General features: G+C 45.0%; 1 protein-coding gene across 2 annotated transcripts in view; it reads right to left on the bottom strand.

Annotated features, from left to right (window-relative positions):
* Positions 1-23,197, bottom strand: part of FRAS1 (Fraser extracellular matrix complex subunit 1) — a 388,317-nt gene that overhangs the window by 59,666 nt on the left and 305,454 nt on the right. Inside the window, exons 36-47 of one of the 2 annotated variants that reach the window (XM_083520384.1) lie at positions 21,383-21,508; positions 20,400-20,647; positions 13,103-13,254; positions 11,696-11,858; positions 11,203-11,335; positions 10,803-10,993; positions 10,234-10,387; positions 7,660-7,923; positions 6,209-6,397; positions 5,510-5,629; positions 2,166-2,345; positions 401-525 (exon numbers count right to left, since the gene is read on the bottom strand). In XM_083520384.1, the coding sequence (XP_083376510.1) occupies positions 401-525; positions 2,166-2,345; positions 5,510-5,629; positions 6,209-6,397; positions 7,660-7,923; positions 10,234-10,387; positions 10,803-10,993; positions 11,203-11,335; positions 11,696-11,858; positions 13,103-13,254; positions 20,400-20,647; positions 21,383-21,508 (2,045 nt within the window). The remainder of the gene's footprint in view (positions 1-400; positions 526-2,165; positions 2,346-5,509; positions 5,630-6,208; positions 6,398-7,659; positions 7,924-10,233; positions 10,388-10,802; positions 10,994-11,202; positions 11,336-11,695; positions 11,859-13,102; positions 13,255-20,399; positions 20,648-21,382; positions 21,509-23,197) is intronic. The other variant, XM_083520385.1, reaches the window with a different exon arrangement.

The raw sequence follows: 23,197 nt of genomic DNA, 5'->3' as shown, positions 1-23,197 counted from the left end.
TGGAGTTTTGGTCAAACTCATGTTGGTAGCTTCGAGAACACTATCCAACCATCTCGTCCTCTGTCATCCCCTTCTCCTTGTGCCAATCTTTCCCAACATCAGGGTCTTCTGGGTCTTTTCAGGTTCCATACTTAAGTGGATTTGGCAATCTCTTACACAACTTGCCAACTTCCCCCTTTCCCCATAAAATCCGACTAAGTCACGGGAAAATGCCCTGGAAAGTGTGGGTAAAATGATTGCTTTCCACAACGTTGACCAACCTTCCTACAAAAAAATTCAGAGTGTATGCTCAATAAACAGCTGGCTTCAGATAACCTCCCTGCAAACTTTGTGCAAACAAATATGGATGGGCGCCCGCCTGGAGCTGACTTTTGCCAAGAACAAAAGGAAATCCACTCACCTCGTGTGTGCCATCAGAAACGGAGAAGGCAAATGTGTCAGAATGTTTCTCCTCCTCGCTGGTATGGATGTACTGTATGTTGCGGGAGACCAGGTCTGCCTGTCTGAAGGAGCTAATCCTTCTGCCTAGAGTAGCAGGAAATGGCAGGGGAAAGAAAACAGCAGCAAGCTGATGATTCTGCAATCTTATGGACTAGAAACTTCCCTTAGAGAAACAAAACTTTTTAGGGCTGCCCTGCTCATGATTTGCGGTTCGGTAGATGAGTCACCTACCCCACAATCAACCCAAAGAAGAATGCAGAGTAGTTACATTTGTACAACTCAAGCACAAAATTCATTTGTCATTCGGGACATAATACTGGGCATATCAGTGTCCGAGGTGGGAAATCCGAACAGCACCCCTTCCCGCAGGAATTGCTTCCTCTACATATGTGTGCACACACGCAAAAGCGGTGGAGAAGGGTTGGTATAGCACAAAGAGAAGGAACAGTTCCTCAAAGGCTGTCCAATTTTGATTCTGTCTCCGCCCATCCCACGTTAAGTATAATTGTATACTGAAATGGAAAATAACTCTGCAATGGGTCTGCATGCATACTGTGATGCATGGCATGGAAATTTCCACTGAAGCTAAAGAAGAGCTGAGAAGAGAGCCTAACAGATTAACAACAACAACAACAACAACAACAACAACAATAATAATAATAATAATAATAATAATTTATTTATACCCTGCCCTCCCCAGCCAGGGCCGGGCTCAGGGTGGCTAACACCAAATTCTGTGGGGCTGTATCATGGGACCGTATCTCTGTGCTTCATTCACAAGGCAGCAGGATGTATTACAAGTCTATGCATATGCTAATCTGTTGGCTTCCATCTTGGGTGGAGTGACTCTTTGTTCTCAAGCTACTGGAGAGAATGGATGTGCTAATCTCTTCTCTAGGAAAACAGCCTCAGGCTAATGGAGGCTTGAATGCAGAAGAGACAGAGCTTTGATTTTTAACTCTGGGTGGAAGATGTTCATAATCTAACATATTTTACCTATGCTGTGATCAGTATAATATATTATGCATCTATCGGAATGTAACTTTATTGTTAATAATAATAATAATAATAATAATTTATACCCCATCCATCTGGTATAAATGTTTGTTTTGGGTCGGCGCTGTGGGTAAAACCTCAGTGCCTAGGACTTGCCGATCGTATGGTTGGTGGTTCGAATCCCCGCGGCGGGGTGAGCTCCCGTCTTTCGGTCCCAGCTCCTGCCCACCTAGCAGTTCGAAAGCACCCTTAAGTGCAAGTAGATAAATAGGTACTGCTTTATAGCGGGTAGGTAAACGGCGTTTCTGTGTGCTGCGCTGGTGCTGGCTCGCCAGAGCAGCTTCGTCACGCTGGCCACGTGACCCGGACGTGTCTGCGGACAGCGCTGGCCCCTGGCCTCTTAAGTGAGATGGGCGCACAACCCTAGAGTCGGACACGACTGGCCCGTACGGGCAGGGGTACCTTTACCTTTACCTGTGAGTAAAGCTTTTGAACTGTATTTTCCAGATTAGAAAATTTATTATTTCAAAGAGTCAATTTTAATTCACTCAACTGCTTCTAAACACCCAATATTAATAATCTCAGTATCCCAGATGGGCTTTTCCCATTGGTTAATGTTCCTTCATTGGGGGGAAATATTGCCCACCCCTGCCTTAAAAGTGCACAGTTAAGGCTTGTCAAGTGCTTGCCTTGATATTGCTCCAAAAAAACACTGAACATTTCCAAACCTGGTGTTGCAGAGTGCTCTAGGTGCCCCAGCTGGGGCTGCTTAGTAATCCTGTACAGGAGATCACTTGGCTCACTGTCCTGATCCACAGCGGACAACTCGAGAGTGGTGATCTTCTTCACTGAGTTCTCGTCCAGGGCCAGTCCTGTGTTGACAATGACAGATGGTGGCAACCGATCTTCTGGGAGAATCAGAGGCAAAAGGATAAGATCAACGGCTTCCCTGCTTCCGTTTTCCTGCCTCTCGTGAATATTCTAAACTAGGTTGCTACCCGGTTAAAGAAATCTTAGCCAATTGGCCATATGCGTTTTAGCATATCAATCAGTTAAATTTGCATACATTTGGCATCATCTGAGAAAGGTGTTTCCTCCTGAGGAAAAGGAAAAGGGGGACTACGTCTTCTAAGATGGTGTTTGTCATCTCCACTTTTTATATATACTTGCATTAAATATCCCAAAGAACAAATTAGAGCATCATTTTATAGTTCAGCAAACAGTTTTTAGCAAATTAACCAATTAAATGCTTTAATTCTAATTTGCCCCACTCCAGTTAACTACTGCACTATTGTCTATTTTATTGCATTTCAAATATACCTTATTTTTTGCTCTATAAGACTCACTTTTCCCCTCCTAAAAAGTAAGGGGAAATGTGTGTGCGTCTTATGGAGCGAATGCAGGCTGCGCAGCTATCGCTGATGCCAGAACAGCAAGAGGGATTGCTGCTTTCACTGAGCAGCGATCCCTCTTGCTGTTCTGGCTTTTGAGATTCAGAATATATTTTTTCTTGTTTTCCTCCTCCAAAAACTAAGTGCGTCTTGTGGTCTGGTGCTTCTTATAGAGCGAAAAATACGGTATTTCAAGCCACCTCGAAAACATATATTCACAGTTCTGTTAAAGCCCTTTCCGAGCCTGCAGAGCAGAGGGTGTTGCGGGCAGGACCCTCCCTCATTCGCGGGGGCTTCCCTTGCCCCCGCGAGAGTTGGGGAATCCCTGGGGCGTGCCTGCAACCCAGTCTGCCAATTGGCGGGCGGGGGAGGCACGGCCTAGGCTACTTAAGGCCAGGCACGCCCAGGGACCGCCCTCTTTTCCCCCTCGCCCAGCAGCTGAGCGGTTTGCCCATCCCACCCACCCTTAGGTTAGCTAGACTTGGCCTTGCTATGGACTCCGGTTGGTCGCCGCAAGGGGCCTGGTAGGAATTTTTCCAAGTTGGCGCACTTCTCGCCTTTTGGTTTTTTCGCCTACCTCGTAGCAATCATCACAACTTTCGTGGTATTGGCGGTTAGGCATTGGCATGGGGCAATTGTTATGCAAATGGTGGGGGGGAAGGAAGCGCCATCACCTTCCCCCAATGAGAAGGGGTAGTCCGGTAGAGGACTCCCAGGGGGGGCGTGGCCTTGTCCGAAGCCTGGAGAGGTAGGGCCTCCGGCACGCCCCCGAGCGGTGACACCCGTGGGATCCTAGTTGACGTACTTCAACAGGACTCCCGCGGTTTGTGTTGATATCTGTATCCTTGGTCTACAGGTATGTCTTACTCTACAGGTATGTCTTCTCTCTAATTTGCATCGTTTCTTCTATACTTCTGCATGTTTCTCTGTTTTAGCTTCCTTTCTTTTAAATATTTTTGTGATAAAGTCTAAAATTCAGTAAAAACCTTTATGGGCAAAATAAAACCCCTTAACAATTTGCGTATTGTGCTTAAAAACAATAGTTCTGAAGTAAAAAACAAAACCCAAAGCTTTATTTGTTTTTAGGTGATGTGGAAAAATGCTGCAGCTGGCTTCATCTTGGAAGGTGGGATAAAAAAATACTGCAGAATAATTAAGAAGCTTGTAATGGTACTTGACTGGAGAAGAGCCATAACTCATTGTAAAGCTAAAGGTAAAGGATCCCTGACAGTTAAGTCCAGTCATGGACGACTCTGGGGTTGGGGCGCTCATCTCGCTTTACTGGCCGAGGGAGCTGAAGTGGGGAGTTTCTCCACAGACAGCTTTCCGGGTCATGTGGCCAGCATGACTAAACCACTTCTGGTGAAACCAGAGCAGTGCATGGAAACACCGTTTACCTTCCCGCCAGAGCGGTACCTATTTATCTACTTGCACTTTGACGTGCTTTCGAACTGCTAGGTGGGCAGGAGCTGGGAACAAGCAACGGGAGCTCACCCCGTCGCAGGGATTCGAACCACCGACTCCCTGGCGCCTCCAGGTATGGCTGGGAGAGACCATTGACTGAAATCCTAGAGCAATGCTACTAGTACATAACACTGAGCTAAATGGACCAAGTTCTCGACTCAGCGTAATGCAGCTTCTTATATTCCAGGAGGTGGCTGACTTTCCTGTTTTTAAGCATGGCCATCTGTCATGTATGATCTAGCTGAGATTCCTGAATTGCAGGTAGATGTTCCTTGCAGTCCCTTCCACCTGTACCTTTCTATGATTCTATGATTTTGAACAACAAGACAGGGGTGCCCCAAGTGATACCCCCCAGATGTTGTTGGACGTCAACTCCCATCAACCCCAGCCAGTGTGGCCATTGGCGAGACTCAGCGAGGATGGGTCTCTCAGCTCAAAATCATATTGAGATTTCCACTTTGTCTACCCCTAACCTAATATGTCAGGGGATAAAGCAGAATTAACCTGTGAAACCCTCATGGTAACATGTATATTACTTACTATTAGGGAAAATAAGAACATCAATTACTATTAAATGAGATGTTGAAGCTATGATGTTACAGAATTATATCCCCTGCCTTATTCTCTTAATGGCTCAGAATCCTTCCCCCCAGTGCCGGATTTACATATAAGCCAAACAAGCAATAGCTTAGGGCCACACTCTCTTGGGGACCCCCAAAAATTTTAAAGGGAAAAAACCTGGGATGTACATTTCCAAAATATAAGATAAAAACAAATAAAATAAAACCTACATACAGCAACAGTGTTTTGTGTTGTGAAGGCTCCTATGATGTAAGTAATGGGCCCCGCCTGCTAGCCTGCTCCCTAAAATATCACTGGTTTGCTCATTTCTATATATAGGGTGCCTACATTCTGCACGGATTGGTTGCATGGCAACATGTGCAAATGGCTTTAGATACCTATTAGGTCCATAAATTACCATACAGCATATATTCAACATGAAAAACAGTGACAATTTGTTGTTGACAAAGGACAGCTGGACATATAAAGGGCACTTCAGGAGCCTAGGGCTTTATCAAACCTAAATCTGGCCCTGTTTCCCCCTCTGCTGAAACCATGTTCCCTCCTTAATTTCCCTGTTTCCAGCTAACAACAGCCAAGTTGCCTTCCTTGCCAAAGAGAAAACGAGGGTTTGCAGCAGAACCCGTTGGCCTTACCCATTACCCGAAGCGTAAATGCCTGGTCTGCCATTTTGTTTCCTTCTGCATCAGCCACATCGAAAATGAAAGCAAATGTCCCACCGGGATGCCCTTTCTCGTGGCTGTACTCCACCTGTCCTGTGGGGAGATAGAATGAGAATGAGCTTGTGTTAGTCTTCTTCTTCTTCTTCCCCTAAATTTTTATTGGTTTTCCACATTTATAACAAAAAAGACTTTACAAAACACACAACAAAGAAAAACACTTTACAATACAGTAAGCTAAACACAGAAAAAGAATTATTTCTTCAGATATCTAATTCTCATAACATTAATAACTGACTTCCTCGCATCCCCTCTAACTGAATTTCATTCTATCACCTGTATGACAGTTCTCCAAATTCGTATTTCTAATAATATTGACTACTAACATGTGTTACTGTCTTCTTGGTGTCTGTGACGAGCAGAGACACCCAAACGACAAGAAGTCAAAGTAATTTTGGGCAGGGTACATTATGCTGGTGTAAATGATCCCTATTCCAAACTCTACTGAGGAGCGAGACAACTACCCCACCGAGCCAGCACTAGCCTGGCAGAGGGAAAACAAACCTTTTTAGAAATCCAGTTTTGTACTAAAGCATCAATCTGGGAATGTGAGACTTAAGTGAACACACATACACAACGGAACTCTCTTGTGGAGCAGGGACTGGGAGTGCTCACCTTTATTTATATCCGCCTGTGTGAAGCTTTTCACTGGTCCTTTGACAGAGATCTGATCAAGGAAATCTCTTTTACGGATACGCAGAACTCCAAGCACAGGGTCTTTCTTCATGATGTATCTGATGGCCAAGTCATCTGAATCTGAGTCTGTGGCCTTCAAGAGCTGGTCTGTAAGGACTGCCACAGAGCCTAAATGGCAAAAGAAAGTCAAATTCCTGGGATTCCTCCTTGCAGAATCATTCTGAATATAATCAACATCTCTGTGGTATAACCACATTCATCCTAGATAAACAGGGATAACATCCCCAAAACATTCAGATAATTCAGAAGTTCAGATAAACAGAATTGTTGTTTTAGATGAGATGGAAGGGTGACTTGAATGAAGGGCCACAAATGGGAAGGTAGAACTAATATTTGTAAAAGTTTAAAAGTCTAAAAGGTATTCAATGTGAATTGTGTGTGCTAATTCTTATTTGCTATTGCCCCTGCCCCTTTTTTGCCTCCACTTTCTCTACTGAAATTTACACTGGCTGCATCTGGACATTGCAATAAGCTTAGGGTAGTTTACTTGCTTATATAGGGTCACATGCATTGAAATGATAATAATAGGTGTTGAACTGTACACAAATTATGTTAAATTTGCAGTTTAAGCTATGGGCAAATCAGATCAGAAGTAGAGGCCAAATGATGCCGAAGAACAAAATATGGGAGAGGCAATTTGTTGCCAGAGGTATAGTTAAACTTCAGAGAAGATCTTGCACAGGGCATAAGTCATGGGAGCATTTTGAAGGCAGAAAATTGCCAATTGTGCAAGAAAGCATTGCAGGCTTAAAACTTGTTGTTGTTGTTTAGTCATTTAGTCATGTCCGACTCTTCGTGACCCCATGGACCAGAGCACACCAGGCACTCCTGTCTTCCACTGCCTCCCGCAGTTTGGTCAAACTCATGCTGGTAGCTTCGAGAACACTGTCCAACCATCTTGTCCTCTGTCATCCCCTTCTCTTTGTGCCCTCAATCTTTTCCAAACATCAGGGTCTTTTCCAGGGAGTCTTCTCTTCTCATGAGGTGGCCAAAGTCTTGGAGCCTCAGCTTCAGGATCTGTCCTTCCAGTGAGCTTTAAACTACTTGAATAATTATTCCCTCTTCCTAAGGGGACCTTGAGAATTGTAGCTCTGGGACAATGAACTAAGAAGGAACTCAAAGAATCTCTCAACCAGACTACAGTTCCTATTTGGCTCTATGAATAAGCTTTAGCTGTTAAAATGATATAAAACCATAATACACATGTAGTGAGTTAGAGTGAACTTGGATACTGGATCTTTCTTTGCACACAGAATGTATTGCATTTTTTTAAAAAAGCTTTTATACAGAGAGTTAAGTTCTGATTGTTCAGTTGGCTGTCAGCATCACTACCACTGCCACAAAAAGTGTGGCTGATGCCCATCCCTTACCAGCAGAAAGTTGCAAGCCCCTGTTCACAACTAATCTGGGTGGCTCCGACTTGGACAACTCAATGGAAAACTCCACCTTCCCAGTCTGCGTGTGGAGGCCGTCAGAGAGTGAAAATCTGAACTCATCAGACTGGACACTGGAACTGCCCGGTGTGTAAATAATTAGTTCATCCAGGACATCTTGGTAGGTAAAGGTGGAGCCCTCGGACAGGGTTTGACCATTCTCCAAGGGATCCAGATGAGACTGTCTCTTGCGGAGATAACCTGAGAATAAGGTGAACATACCTTTTATCATATGTGGTGGTCATGTAAGGTAATAAAAGCATTCTGGGAAATGATATATGATGAATTGAAACAAATGTTTAAATTAACTTTTGTAACAAAAACAGAGGCTTCTCTACTAGGAATTTTAGGTGCTGATATTACAAGGGAGCAGAAAATACTCTTTATGTATGTGACGACAGCCACACAGATGCTGTTAGCCCAGAGATGGAAAGAAGATAAAGTCCCTACCAGAAAAGAGTGGCAAATCAAATTGTGGGACTATGCCGAAATGGCAAAACTGACCAGAAAGCTCAGGAACCAAGAAGACGATGACAACAACAACAAAAATTTATTACTTATACCTTGCCCATCTGGCTGGGCTTCCCCAGCCACTCTGGGCGGTTTCCAGCAGCAGATTAAAAATACATTAAATACAAAACTTTACATCAATACATTAAATACAAAACTTTAACAAAGAACCGGGAAAAATTATAACTTATCTTGGAGACCACTGTAAGCAGATGGAAAAATTAGCAGGATTGCAATAACACTTGTAATGCAGCAAGTACTATGGAGTTAATCGAGTTATATAAAATGTGGACTATTGAAAAAGATGCAGTAGAAAAGGTGTAATAAATAGGACCCATGGAGGGGAAGGTGGGAAGTTCAGAGATTTGGAAGAATCTTTTAACTGTGGATGTGTATGGTTGTATTGTCATAATTTTATATTCATAAAATCAAATAACAATTATTTCAAAAAGAAGACGAGAGAGTAAGCTGAACACAACTGAGTTAGGTCCTGCAGACTACATCCTTCCCACTTTCCCATGTCCCAATTGTACTTCCTACCATCAGTGCTATTCTACTATAAAAAGAAGGGCTGGAACTCACCATGAACGCCTCCCTCTTTCTCTTAGAAGGGCAATGGCAACCCCCTGAGAGGTTGCCGGAACTGAGTTCTGGCATGTTTCCCCTGAAAGAAAAGCTCTGCCTACCATTGTTACTCATTCCTCAATCAATGTTTGACTAACCTATGGAATTACCGTAGCTACCAGAATATGAGGCAACAGTCACTAAGAACTTAACAGCCTTCTGGATCAAAACAATGGCTTATCTAGGCTAACATCTAGTGTCCAACCAGATGGCAGTAGAAAACCCGCAAGCAGGACCTTAGCACAGGACCACTCGTGGAGCGAGGCTGAAAGAGGACATGGCCAGGGTCTCCCCCAGCGTGACGCCATCCCACCCCGATGCTGAGGGGAGTGGCTAGGAGGCCAGACCACAACCCGGCTCCACTCAGAAGTGGACCCAATTTCCAGAGAGATTAGATGTGACCATACTTTGCCTGTGCTTTATCAGCTGCACTGAGCTTGGGGATGCTTTTGAAAACACCTGGGTTTCGTTTAGCTCGGGTTTTGGCCATCTGAATGAAGAAGGTGAGACTCTAAGCCAGCCTTTCTCAACCTGTGGGTCCCCAGATGTTGTCGAACTACAACTCCCATCACCCCAAGCTAGCAAGGCCAGAGCTCAGGGATGATGGGAGTTGCAGTCCAACAACATCTAGGGACCCACAGGTTGAGAACCGCTGCTCTAAGCCATGGGTAGGCAAATTAAGGTCCGAGGGCTGGATCCTACCCAATCGCCTTCTCAATCCGGGTCGCGGATGGTCTGGAAATCAGTGTGTTTTTACATGAGCAGAATGTGTCCTTTTATTTAAAATGCATCTCTGGGTTATTTGTGGGGCCTGCCTGGTGTTTTTCCTGAGTAGAATGTGTGCTTTTATTTAAAATGCATCTCTGGGTTATTTGTGGGACATAGGAATTTGTTCATCTCCCCACAAAAAAATACAGTCCGGCCCCCCACAAGGTCTGAGGGACAGCCCCCTGCTAAAAATGTTTGCTGACCCCTGCTAAGCCAAGATTTTGGGGGTTAAAAATAGGAAGAGCTCTCCTGGATCCGACCAAAAGCCTATCTAGTCCAGCTTTCTGTTCTCACAATGGCCAAACTGATGGCGTTAGGAAGGCCAAAAGCAGCTACTGAATTCAGAAACGTATAGCCTCCATGAATTGGTCTAATCTCCCTTTAAAGGCATCCAAGTTGGTGGCTGTCAACAGCATATCTTACAGCAGTCAATGTCACAGCTTAACTGTCTTCTATGTAAAGATATACTTCTTTTTGTCTATTTTGAATCTTGCACCAGCTTGGATAGCTCCAAGTTCTACCGTCATCAGACCGTTTGCTTGCTGGGAAAACCCTAAAAAAATAATTCGAAGTGCACTTGCTCAGCAATATCAGAAACTTGTCTCTTACCATAAGTGGGTTTCTTGGTCACTACAAAGACCAGCTGGTTGTCCGGAGTGTCCAGGTCTTTCATGCTCAAGGAGGAATTTGTGATCACCACCCCTGTGCTTTCCTGCACTTTGACAGGCTCCACCTCCATTTCTGGGGGCTCATCATTTAGACGCTACAATAACACAAAGACGTTTGTAAAAGACAGTGCACTCGTGCAATGCCACAAAGATAAGGGGGTCGGGGATAAGAAATGCAAGTAGAAGCTGCAACATCTGATTCAAAATTCGTTTTGCAAATGTAAACACATACTAACAGCTTCGGCTGAATCTGGGACTCTGTGTGTCCAGTTTTGTTGGGTAAATCTGATTGGCAACTTAATTCTAAGTTTCTAGAACATTAAGGTATCACAAACAGCACAAAACATACCAGCAATGTGAATTGATATCCCATATTAATATTTGTGGGGTTACATATATTCAAGAAGGGAAAGCTAATCGCAAGAGAGGTTTCAGATTTCTAGTGGATAATGCACACATCCTCTCTAAACTAAACAGGTTTTATGAATCAAACCCAAGAAGTGAGCTCACCTTGATGGTGATGTTGACGCTGCTGGTTTCCGATTGGCTGAAGCCATCGCTGACATAAAAGCTAAAGGTGTCCGTGGATGGCTCAATACTTTCGTGGACGCTTTGAAAGTAATAGATATGGTTCTCTACCACATCTTGAATTGAGAACGAGAGGTCTGAGCTCGCAGTGTGTCCGGGACCAAGTCGCCTACCTGCAAACACAGCATTGCCAATAGGAAATAATACTTTATTTCATTTTAAAATGGTACCACGCTTTCAGGCAGAAAGAGAAGACAAATTATTTTTTTGTTGCTGCTGTTTTTCAAAGATTAAGTGGGGTGCACTGTGGAGCCTCATCTGCCAGTGCGTATTTTAAGATTCAAAGGAGCCACCTTTCCATTTTTTACGGTTCCAAACTTACCTGTTTTGGTGTTTTCAATGTACCCATATCTTGGGAAAGATGCAATTGTCACCACTAAGCCTTCCTGGGCAAGATCGGAGTCAATGGTTAGGGAGTGGTGAGCTCTAAGTGGTACCCTCCCTCCTTCATCCACCTGAAAACACAAAAGCAAAACTGAGGTTTACATCTGAAGTTTGCTCTAGCAATGCTGTAGCTAATGTTCTGCCATTCCACTCCTGGCCTAACACGTGCAAATTTTAATAACATGGGGGAAAGGGCTGGAAACAGGAAAATCTCCCCTCTTCACCATCAGCTCCTTCCTAGAGGACTGAATCAAGACCAGGCAGTGGTTGATGGGAAATATCTTGCCGCATGAGACCCTGAATAGTCACTATCTTCCTTCTAAGTCCCATTCAGAATTTAAAATGGAGGGTGTTTGGAGTCCAGCGTGTGACAAGCAATGCTCCTCTTACAACTTTGAACCTGCACCCCCAAGTCCCAGCTGTTTACGCACCACAATATGGTCAGCAAAAGTGATGACTGGAGGCTTGCTCTGGCCAGCAGTGATAGTGATGGTGAACATCTGGCTGTCAAGCCGGTTGCCGTCCTCGTCGAAAACAGCAAAGTGGAAAATGTCGGTGACTGGCTGACTGAAGGCCTCAAACTCTGTGAGGTATCTGCAAAGGAAAGGCGAGGAGTTGAGACGCAGTGACAGCCAGATGAAAGGCTTTCACATCGTGTGCTTGAGAACCTTTCTGCAACAATTTAATCTTTGCCACTGTCTTATCTGGTTGGAGGGAAGGAGAAAAGGACTCGCACTTCCTTGTTACTGGGTGAGACAAACCGACTGGGAAAGCTGTGGTCTAACAACTCCAGAAGAAGAGGCAGAAACAACAAAGAACTGGGTCAGAGGCAGGAGACATGTTGTTTTCCAGATGAACTACAATTCCCATCATCCCTCACCACTGTCCATGCTGACTGAGGCTGATGGAGGTTTGAAGAGCCACAGGTTCCCCACAGCTAGATTAAGTTTTATATAGCAGGACTGGGGAACCTGTGGAGGGCAAATATAAAATGATATTTGACTCTAACTCATATCAGCATAGTCAGTGGCCAGAGGGGGATTGGAAGCTTTCACTTCAGCTTTTTTAAGAAGCCACAGTTTCCCATTACATCTGAGCTCCATAAACTGTGGCTTGTTAGATCAGTACAGGATCAAATTGTATTCTGATCCCAGTGCATTCTGAAACCATAGTTTAAACAAACCACAGTTTTCAGAGTCCAGGTGCAATGGAGAATGATGGTTTGATTCAAAGTGGCTGTGAACATTTCCAATTTCATTCTCATGGTTTTTTGGGGGGAATACATGAGCCCAAAGCTCATTTATGTCTTCCCATTATGCCTATAGAGGCCCCTGTCTTTAACTCACTGGGAAAAAATATTGATTTTCTTCAGTGCTAAATTATACTGTACATCATACAGTGTTAGAGGTAATGTTGAGAAGAAGGATTTGGAGTCCCGAAATGCCGTCTGCCTTAGGAGACGGGCACTTTAGCAAATAATTTCACTAGCCATATTCCTCTCAGTTATCTTTTTTTCCAAGTCCAAAAACACCCAACAGCTTAACACTTTCTTTAAACAGAAAGCTTCTCCATTTTCTCTTCCTGCTCTATCCTTCACATTTGTGCTGGAAGAATAATTTTTATAAGCTTTGTTTGTGAAGCGCTTATTTGCAGTAGTAATTCAGTCCACAAAACATGAAAAGATCGGCACTCAATCATTAGACGTTCTGCGAGACAGGCTATAAAAGTATTGTTGATGTTCCGTGGCTGTCTTCCCTGTAGGTGGCACTGTGGATTTCTGAATGAGCAGGGAGGGTTTACGGTGCTTGGAAGAATTTTGCAAATCTCCCTAGGATTACCTGATTCTTTTATTGTTGATGTCTTCCATTGTGAAATTATAGACCTCAGAAAACTCCTGAGAATGTTGTCCGGGTATTATCCGCACCAGAGTTCCATACATGGGAAGGGAAATTAACTGAATCCTTATCTTGGAATCAGGAGAGTTATTATCCTAAGGAGAGAAGTGAGACGAAAAAGAGCAGGAGTTAAGTCGGGCTAAAATGAGGGGAACAAGACCAGGTGGAGAGCAGAACTCTTGTCATTTAGAGTATACATGATTTCTCTCCCTCCTCATTTAATCCTCACAACAACCCTGTGAGGTAAGTTAGGCTAAGAGACAGTGACTGGGTTCAAGGTCACCCAGTGAGCTTCACAGATGAGTGGGGATTCGAACCCTGGTCTACTAGGTCTTAGTCCAACACTCTAACCACTACACCAAACTGGCTTCAACCATTTGTTGTTCAGGATGAGAACAGAAATCGTGCAGCAGCAGTGTGGTGGCAGCAGGAGGCGCCATTAGCTAAAGTGGTACCTCAGGTTAAGAACAGGTTTCAGGTTAAGAACAGACTTCCAGAACGAATTAAGTTCTTAACCCGAGGTACCACTGTATTAAATGTTAGGCAAAATCAGAGGAATTGTGCAATGTCCCCCTCTGATCTGCATAATTTCATGCAGAAGTTAACTTATTCAAGGTGTGGGCTGCCTGGGCATGAAACTGTCTCGCACAGTATAAACACAGTCCTGCCTGTAACTGATAGTACATCTCCCAAGTTAGGTAAAGGTAAAGGGACCCCTGACCATTAGGTCCCGTCGTGGCCGACTCTGGGGTTGCGGTGCTCATCTCGCTTTACTGGCCGAGGGAGCCAGCGTACAGCTTCCGGGTCATGTGGCCAGCATGACTAAGCCGCTTCTGGCGAACCAGAGCAGCGCACGGAAACGCCGTTTACCTTCCCGCCGGAGTGGTACCTAATTATCTACTTGCACTTTTGACATGCTTTCGAACCGCTAGGTTGGCAGGAGCAGGGACCGAGCAATGGGAGCTCACCCCATCGTGGGGATTTGAACCGCCGACCTTCCGATCGGCAAGCCCTAGGCTCTGTGGTTTAGACCACAGAGCCACCAAAATGCAAAGTCTGAGCAGCCCTAAAATTCATTGGATTCTAGGTCTTTGATGCTTAGTTAATAAATCTGCTAGAGGTTGTGGACTCTCCTTCCTTGAAGGTTTTTAAGCAGAGGTTGGATGGCCATCTCTCATGGATGCTTTGCAGGGGGCTGGACTAGATGACCCTCAGGATTCCCTCCCAAGTGTACAATTCTATGATTCTATAAATTGATTCAAATTAGGTTGATCACAGGGGTGGGGGGATGCCCTTGATCAGGAAGCAGACTTTTGAAGAGAAAAAAAGCTAATATTTTTTATTGCAAGTACAAACAATTCCATTAGCCCATAGGGTGGGGCCCCCAACCCCTGTTCCAAAATGAATGAAAGAATGCTTTCCTCTTCAGAACTAATGTTCTATTCACAAGCAAAGTTATGCAGATTAGTCAATTAGCCAATTAATGATTAAAACTCACACAATGAATCAACAAGCTGCATACCCAACCTAACAGCTTTGCAGCTCAGAATTCCTTAACACACCCACCACCCTCCTTTTTGGCTTTGTAGTTTTTTCCAAATCAAAGTTATTTTATTAAGGATTTTGCCAGTAACCTCAACACGCCAGCTGCACGCCCAGTTTAGTTTGCCATCTAAATCCTTAAAGAACAGGATGAGGAGATATTTTAGGTGCAAACAGTATTAAAATAGGACCAGCAGCATGAATAGCATGTCCTGCATTCTGACCGTTATACATATACATATATATTTAAACATTGTGTTAAGCAACAGTCCTGAATACTCAAAATGCCAACAGTCTTCCAAGTTGGAGCGTCACATGGGATGAGCATAAGACCATAGAACTGGAGGAGCTGGAAACCCAAGTCCCATATACTGTATGCTGTAAGCCACCCAGAGTGGCTGGGTATAAATAATAATATTATTTATTATTGTAATCTTTTCTCTTCAGACCTTCATAGGCTAAATCCACAAAATCCAGACACACAGACATACAACTCACAGTATGTATACAAAGACTTCACCTTCTGAAAGAGGAGTGGGACAGTTGCCATTCCCCCCAGCCCAGATTTTGGTAATGGAGAAATGGGAAAAGTTGGCAGAGATGTAGTGGTGTAGCGTGGGTTGCCAGTGCCCAGGGCCACATGGAGGGGGTGGGTGGGTGGGAGGGAGGGAAATGGATGGAGTACATATGTGATTTCAACTCCCTTATGGCATCCCACATCACCCAGGAGATTGGAGCCACAGAGATAAGAAAAGAAGAGTTGTTCTGTTGTCTGGAGAGGTCACTTCCTAGTTCACAAGGAGAAGCCGTATACAATGAGCCCAGCGACAGATGGGCACAGCTGTATTGAGGCACCTCCAGCTGTTGAAATTCTTTGCCCCCTAACCATTTTGCACACAGGGCAACCACCCCTGTGCCCTCCATGCTACGCCACTGTCATAACCTCAGGGTTATGGGTTTGAGCCCCACCTTGAGCAAAAAGATTCCTTCCTTGCAGGGGGTTGGGCGAGATGACCCCCCACGATCCCTTCCAACCCTACAATTCTATGATTTGGAGGAGGATGCTAAACCATCCTGATTCAGCCTTGGATGTAGGGGTGGCAAGAGCTCGGCGGTAGAGCTCATGCACCGCACTCAGAAGCTCATGGAGATGCAGGATGCAACCCTTGGCATCTCCAGTCGAAACCGTCAAGTTACAGGTGACAAGATGGAAGACCTTTCTCCACCTGAGTCCCCGGAGAAAAACTGCCAGACGCAGCATACAATACTGATGGACAAATGATCTGACCCGATGTCAGGCAGCTTCCTGTGAGCTTGTGTGTTCCTTCCCAGGTGAGCCTACCTTTTGCTCAACACTTCAGCACAAGAGGAACCTGGTGAAGTGGCAGTTCCAAGGTGCTTTTGAAAGAACAGGTATGTCAGGCCCGACCCCAAGGAGCTCATACACAAGAAAACTGGGGAAACGGGAGGTGTGAGCAGAATAGGTGATTTTTTTTCATCGACACATACTGTATTTTTCTGTGTATAACACGCTCCCGTGTATAAGATGATCCCTATTTTCTGGGACTCCAAATTAATTAAGGAAATGGGGGGGGAGATTGCCCACAGTTGTTAAGCTTTTTTGGGGGTGGGATTTGCTCAAAGAGTTGCCAACCATCGTCCACCTGCCTGGCCACCGCTGCCAACCGCATGCCTCGCCGAAGCGCCAATCACCCGCCCAATTGCCGCAGCAGCAGCCAATCGACAGCAGGCCTTGCCGCAGCCATCAATCACCCACCGATTCGCCGCTGGCAATCTCCTGCTCACGGCTGCCACCAATCGCCCGTCCCCCCTCTGCACTATCCTTGTATAAGACAACCCCAAATTGTCTCATACACAGGGGGAATATGCTACTTTAGCTTAGGTCCCATCTGCACTATACATTTAAAGCAGAATCATGCCACTTGAAGTAGTCATGGCTTTCCCCAAAGAGCAACTTGTTAAGGATGGTGAGGGTTGTTAGGAGAGACCCTATTCCCCCTCACAGAACTACAATTCCCAGAGTTCCTGTGGAAGCTGTGCCAGATTAAACCCTGTGGAGACCCCTAGGCAGTTGAAATATTTTTTTTTGGGGGGGGGAGGCCCTCATGCGTGTGCTTTGGTGGGATAACGTTGAACTAAGGATGCTTGATTGTAATTTTGCTCCAAGATCAAATCAATATTATTTTGATCTGTTGTCTCCTCTGCCCAGTGGCGTAGCGTGGGTTGTCAGCACCCGGGGCAAGGCAAGTAATTTGCGCCCCCTAACCCGTGGATTTGCGCCCCCTAACCCTAACCCCCAGATGTTGCGCCTGGTGCGGCCGCCCCCCCCTGCACCCCCCACGCTACGCCACTGCCTCTGCCTATTTGGTAAACCGGCGCTGCGTGAAAGGGGGGTTGATTATTAAACCACTCTGGGAATTAGTTGGGGTCGATGGGATCTGAAAGGGAACCAGAGTTAAATCTGTGTCTGTTTAGGTCTACAAACTGCTCCACACCCGGCTAGGCATGCTTTCTACTGCCTCCATGGTGGGCCCGCAAACGAAAGAGGCTTAATAGCACCTGACTCTGGGATTAGCTTAATTTTCGTTTTACCTTTGCACTCCACCTCTACCTTCATGTAACAGGCACGGTCCCAAACACCTGGTTAGAAATAAAGAACTCATTCTTCCCCCCACTCGTACGCTTTTTTGGCAGCCGCAAGCAGGACACGGCAGAAAAGGTTGAAACTTCTGCCAAGCGAGAACATTGAGAGGGATGTCGGCGGTTTATGTTACAGCGGTCTCCCTCACACTTTTACGGCTTTGGAATGCAGCCGCTGGCTCCGGGTCAGCTTTTGTCTCCAAATAATAAAACGCGAAGAGAGGCCAGGCTACGTGCCAGGGCTGCGCTAGAAGCCCCTTGAAACGCCGGGGAGAGCGGGCCAAGAGTCACATTTCTCAAGAAACCGCCCTTCACACCTTAACACAATCGTAGGAAGTGTTTCCTCTGCAAGTACACGGGCCCAGGGAGTGTCAAGGAGGCTCAAACTAATGGCAGGCCCCGAGCCTGGGAAGACATCAAGGAGCCTGGACATCTTCACTGAGGCGTTGCTAAAGGAAGGGAACTGCAAGAAGATTGAGCCAAATGTGCAGAAGACAAACCAGGCATATGGCAATGCCTGCCCTGCACAATAACCTCCGGGTCAAGCTTGGTTCTTTAAGGCATTCAAGTTTGCCACATACCTTCCAACATTTCTCCAATGAAAATAGGGATGTCCTACTATTATTATTGGGATGCAGGTGGCGAGATGAGCGCCACAACCCCAGAGTTGGTTATGACTGGACCTAATGGTCAGGGGTCCCTTTACCTTTATTATTATTATTATTATTATTATTATTATTATTATTATTATTATTTCACTATATCACAACCCATCTGACTGGGTTGCCCCCGCCACTCTGAGCAGCTTCCAATACGTATTAAAAACATAATAAAACATTAAATATATTTTTTAAAAAAACTTCCCTATACAGGATTGACTTCACATGGCTTGGGGGTTGGATAACTCCATACCCTCCAACATTTCTCAACTGAAAATAGAAAAGAGGGCTTTTTTATGTCCTCTTTGACTTTTCGCATTGTCTTTGTCCATTTTCAATAAGATTGTTCTTCTTCATTTTTTCCATTAAATGTCCATAAACAAATAAATCTTTCTATGTATACAAGTTCTTGTTGTCTGTCTATATTCATTTACAAATATTGTTCAATAATAGTCCTAATATACATTTTTAATTCATTTTGATATTATTAGCCAGTAAATTTCTTGTATTTTCTCATTATGAGATATTATTTTAATTCTACTGGTTCCCTATTTCACATCATCTTCTCTATATATAACATAAATTTCCCCCATTCTTTTTGATATGTTTCATCCCCCTGATGTCGAATTTTTACTGTTAATTTGAGATCAAATCACAAACCAGGATGGCTTCTGTAAAGCCGGGACTGTCCCTGGAAAATAGGGACACTTGGAGCGTCTGTTACCGCTCTTTCTTTTCATATACTTGGACTGTTTTGGCTCCCCAACAGCAAGTGTTCAAACAAGGACAGAGGAGGTCATGGTTCAAATCACTGCTCAGTCATGAAACTCACTAGAGTGATCTGGACCTTTCACTCTCCATTATTTATTGCAACTTTTCTCCAAGGAGGTTCAAGGTGGTGTGTAGCTCTCCATGCCCTCTCCCCAATTTTTCTTCACAACAACCCTGTGAGGCAGGTTAGGCTGAGGGTTTGTGACTGGCCCAAGGTCACTCAGCGAGCCTCACGGGGGAGATTGGACCCAAACCCTGAACTCCCAGGCCCTAGTCCAACACTCTAACCACTAAACCACGCTGACTTTCTGGGCCTTATCTGCCTCACAAGGTCGACATAAAGACAAAAGAAACAAAAAGTGAGCAGTCCTTTGAACCTTGTGAAAGTCATAGAATCATAGAATCATAGAGTTGGAAAAGACCACAAGGGCCATCAAGTCCAACCCCCTACCAAGCAGGAAACACCATCAGAGCACTCCTGACATATGGTTGTCAAGCCTCTGCTTAAAGACCTCCAAAGAAGGAGACTCCACCACACCCCTTGGCAGCAAATTCCACTGTCGAACAGCTCTTACTGTCAGGAAGTTCTTCCTAACGTTTAGGTGGAATCTTCTTTCTTGTACTGTAGTTTGGATCCATTGCTCCGTGTCTGCTTCTCTGGAGCAACAGAAAACAACCTTTCTCCCTCCTCTATGTGACATCCTTTTATATATTTGAACATGGCTATCATATCACCCCTTAACCTCCTTAAATCATTCCATGTATTACAACCAGGCACCAATGGACATTCTCCTCCTTCTAACGTTTTTAAAACAAACATAGGAAAATGGACAGAAACCATCTAAAACTATCTCTAAGTACTCCACAAATATAAGAACTTTGGAACTCTCTGCCTATCGATATCATACAGGCTCCTTCACTGTACAGTGGTACCTCAGGTTAAGAACTTAATTCATTCTGGAGGTCCATTCTTAACCTGAAACTGTTCTTAACCTGAAGCACCACTTTAGCTAATGGGGCCTCCTGTTGCCGCCGCGCCACCAGAGCACAATTTCTGTTCTCATCCTGAAGCAAAGTTCTTAACCTGAGGTACTATTTCTGGGTTAGCAGAGTCTGCAACCTGATGCGTCTGTAACCTGAAGTGTCTGTAACCCGAGGTATCACTGTACTCCTTTTAGCACCTGCTAAAAATGTTGCTGCTTAGACAAGCCTACGCAGATGCTTTGGAAGTTGAGGAAATGTTAATCTTTTTTTAGTATCTTTTGTTACGTTTTAAAGTATGGCTCTAAATTTTTTTCCTCCTCGTCCATGCAATCCAACAGAGCCTGTCTTTGCATGCAGTGGAAGTCCCTAACTCACTGAGGGTTTGAGACTCATCAGCTCCCCTCACCTGGTTTAGCCGGTCAATCAAAGCTGTTCCCAGGTTGTGGATGCTGTCAAATGCGGACAGCTTCTAGGTGCCACAGGTGAGAGTGGAGTGCAGGATGAGGACAAACTACCCCAAATGTGTCCCCCACCAGAGGTACTACCCCCCCCAAACACCCTGACAGGCTGATAGACTGGTACATTATCAAGGCTAAGAGGCTGGAAACGAATGGTGCACTTACAATATAGGCAAAGTGGGATCGGGTGATGATCACAGAGCTTTTAGCAGCCACCGTGATGGCGAGTGAGCAGCCGGGATCCAGCCTGGGGCCTTCACTGTTGATCAGGGCTACTTCGACTTTCAGTACGGCTGTCGCTGTGGTGATGCCGTCGGTCACTGAAATCTCCATAGTGTCTTCCGCTGAGGACGAACCATCATGGATATACTGCAGAGCATTCCTGGTGATCTCCTCATACGTGAATGTGTCTCCTTCTCAGTAAGAAAGATTGAAATCAGAAGTTTCCCGTGTACAACATGGTGAGAACTGTGGTGCAAGGGTTTATTTGGTCACAAATACACAGGCACCGAAAAGAGAGACCTTCCAAGAAACGTGGACCCCTTTCCTTAACAATGTTCATGACCCAAATCAAGACCTTGTTATGCCAACCGCTCAATCTTCTCAGTGGAGAGGTTACGTTAAGTGCAGTCGTACCTCGGAAGTCGAATAAAATCTGTTCTGGAAGTTTGTTCGACTTCCAAAACATTCAGAAACAAGACCAGGCTTCCTATTGGCTGCAAGAAGCTCCTGCAGCCAATCAGAAGCTGCGGAAGCCGCGTCGGACATTTGGGTTCCAAAGAACGTTCACAAACCAGAACAGTCAGTTTGCAGCGTTCGGGAACCAAAACGTTCGAGTCTCAAGGCGTTCGTCAACCAAGATACAACTGTAATAGGTTTGAATATTGATTATTCATTGGATAGAACAAACACCATTAGATGTACTGCTGGATAAGTGTTGAATGGCTCTTGTATTTGTTTTATTTAAAAAGCAATACAATTTGTTTAAAAAAATACATGAGCCCAGCCACTGTGACAAACAGGGTATGTCTACATTCCAAGAAAAATAAGCACACACAGTTTGATGTAAATGCCACACATTTTTCCTTACAGAGAAATGTGTCTTAGTCTACAAAAAATAAAAAATAAAATAAATCACACATGCCTACCTGCACTCAGGCGGCTTGGGAATGTGGAGCTGTGCTTGAAGAGATCTCCATGAAGAGGAGGATCCACCACCTCAAAGAAAAGGTCTTCAGGAGTTGTGTCCACATCGCTCACTGTCAGCTGTATCCCTGAGGGATCCAAGTAGGGGAAGCAAAATGCATTTATTTGGGTTTTTATCCTCTCAGAAAAGCTGGAGTATTTTAGTATGCGCAGCTTACAAAGGGAGAAGAGTGAAGCATATGACACAAAAACAACACTATAAACAGGAACATCCCCAACCAATGAATGCTAAAAGCACAGAAACCAAAGCACTTAACAGTATTTGACTAAATTCTGAAAGTTGTCAAAACAACTGATAAATGCAAATGAGAGAATGTGTGATAATGAACGCTATCAAAAGGTGATTTTTAGCATATTGCCCAGTTAATGTTCACTGTCTCCATGCGTTAGTGGAAAATTTGACTATTTCCCACATTGACCAATGAATGTGCATAGGTGAATATAACATGATTAGGAAACAGGCAGTGTAAGAAATACTACGTTCATGATCAATAATGTTGAAGAATTCCGGTGGACATAGAGGTGAAAAATGCTGATACTTGCTTACTCGTCCCTTGTGCAGAACAGAACATACAATCAGCAAATACAGTCGTACCTTGGTTTTCGAACAGCGTAGTTCCTGAACGTTTTGGCTCTTGAACGCTGCAAACCCAGAAGTGACTGTTCCGGTTTGTGGACTATTTTTGGAAGCCGAACATCCAATGGGGCTTCCGGGGCTTCTGATTGGCTGCAGGAACTTCCTGCAGCCAACCAGAAGCTGCGATTTAGTTTTCGAAAATTTAGGAAGTTGAACGGACTTCCGGAACAGATTCCAACCGAAACCCTGGCAGTTACTGCAGACAAACTAAGCTAGATGGACACACGTTTTGACTCAGCATGAGCGAGATTCCAACGTTCCCTGCTTTTCCCAACTAGGATTACACACATGTCTTTTGTTTCCCAAAACTAGGAGGAAAGCGGCTGGAAGAGGGGAGTACAAGGTGTGGTGTGGCAGGTAACGAAAGGTTCTCCAGGTGGCTTCCTGAAAAACTGTGTCCTGCTTCTTAGATGTCAGCAGCAAATCAAACTTCCAAACCCACATCTCCTCTACCAAGCACCCAGTTTCTCCAGTTGCCACCAGCTTAGGGTTACCAGATGTCCCTGGTTTCCGGGGACAGTCCCCGGATTTGCAAATCTGTCCCCGGACAAATTCCGTCCCCGGACTGTCCCCAGATTTGCAAATCTGTCCCTGGGAAACGTGGCAGTGGCAGCCTCAGCAGCCTGGAGCCAGCCTGGTAGCACAGTTGGCTCTGGCTGGCTTCAGGAGCTGCTTGCTGCCACCGCCACTGCTGAGGGGGAACCAGGGACATCCGGTGGTACAGATCTCCTGCCTCCTTCCCCCTTTGTTTTGGCAGATCAGGGGAGGCTTGGGAGTCACAGGCAGGCAGCCATTGCCCAGGAGGGGTGCAAGGGACGCAGTTTCTCTGCCAGGCAAGGTGCAAAGACCTTCTTTCGCACCCTGTGATACATAAATACACAGGTTTTTTTTAAAAAAAACCTGGGAAACCCTGCGACTCCCAAGCCTCCCTTGATCAGTCAAAACAAAGGGGGAAGGGGGAAGGAGATCGGGGGAGGCTCAGGAGTCACTGTTGCCCTGTTTTTAAAAAACTGAGCATTTATGTTTCACAGGGTGCGAAAGAAGGGCTTTCCACCTATATACAATATGCATGTGTGCTTGGGCCCAGAGTCTTTTGCCTCACCATCCCCACTACTGACTT

The sequence above is a fragment of the Podarcis liolepis genome (genome assembly GCF_965112155.1).
Source record: "Podarcis liolepis genome assembly, chromosome: 9".
Lineage (NCBI taxonomy): Eukaryota > Metazoa > Chordata > Lepidosauria > Squamata > Lacertidae > Podarcis > Podarcis liolepis.
The sequence above is the reverse complement of the archived record's forward strand: the minus strand, read 5'-3'. Positions and strand labels throughout refer to the sequence as shown.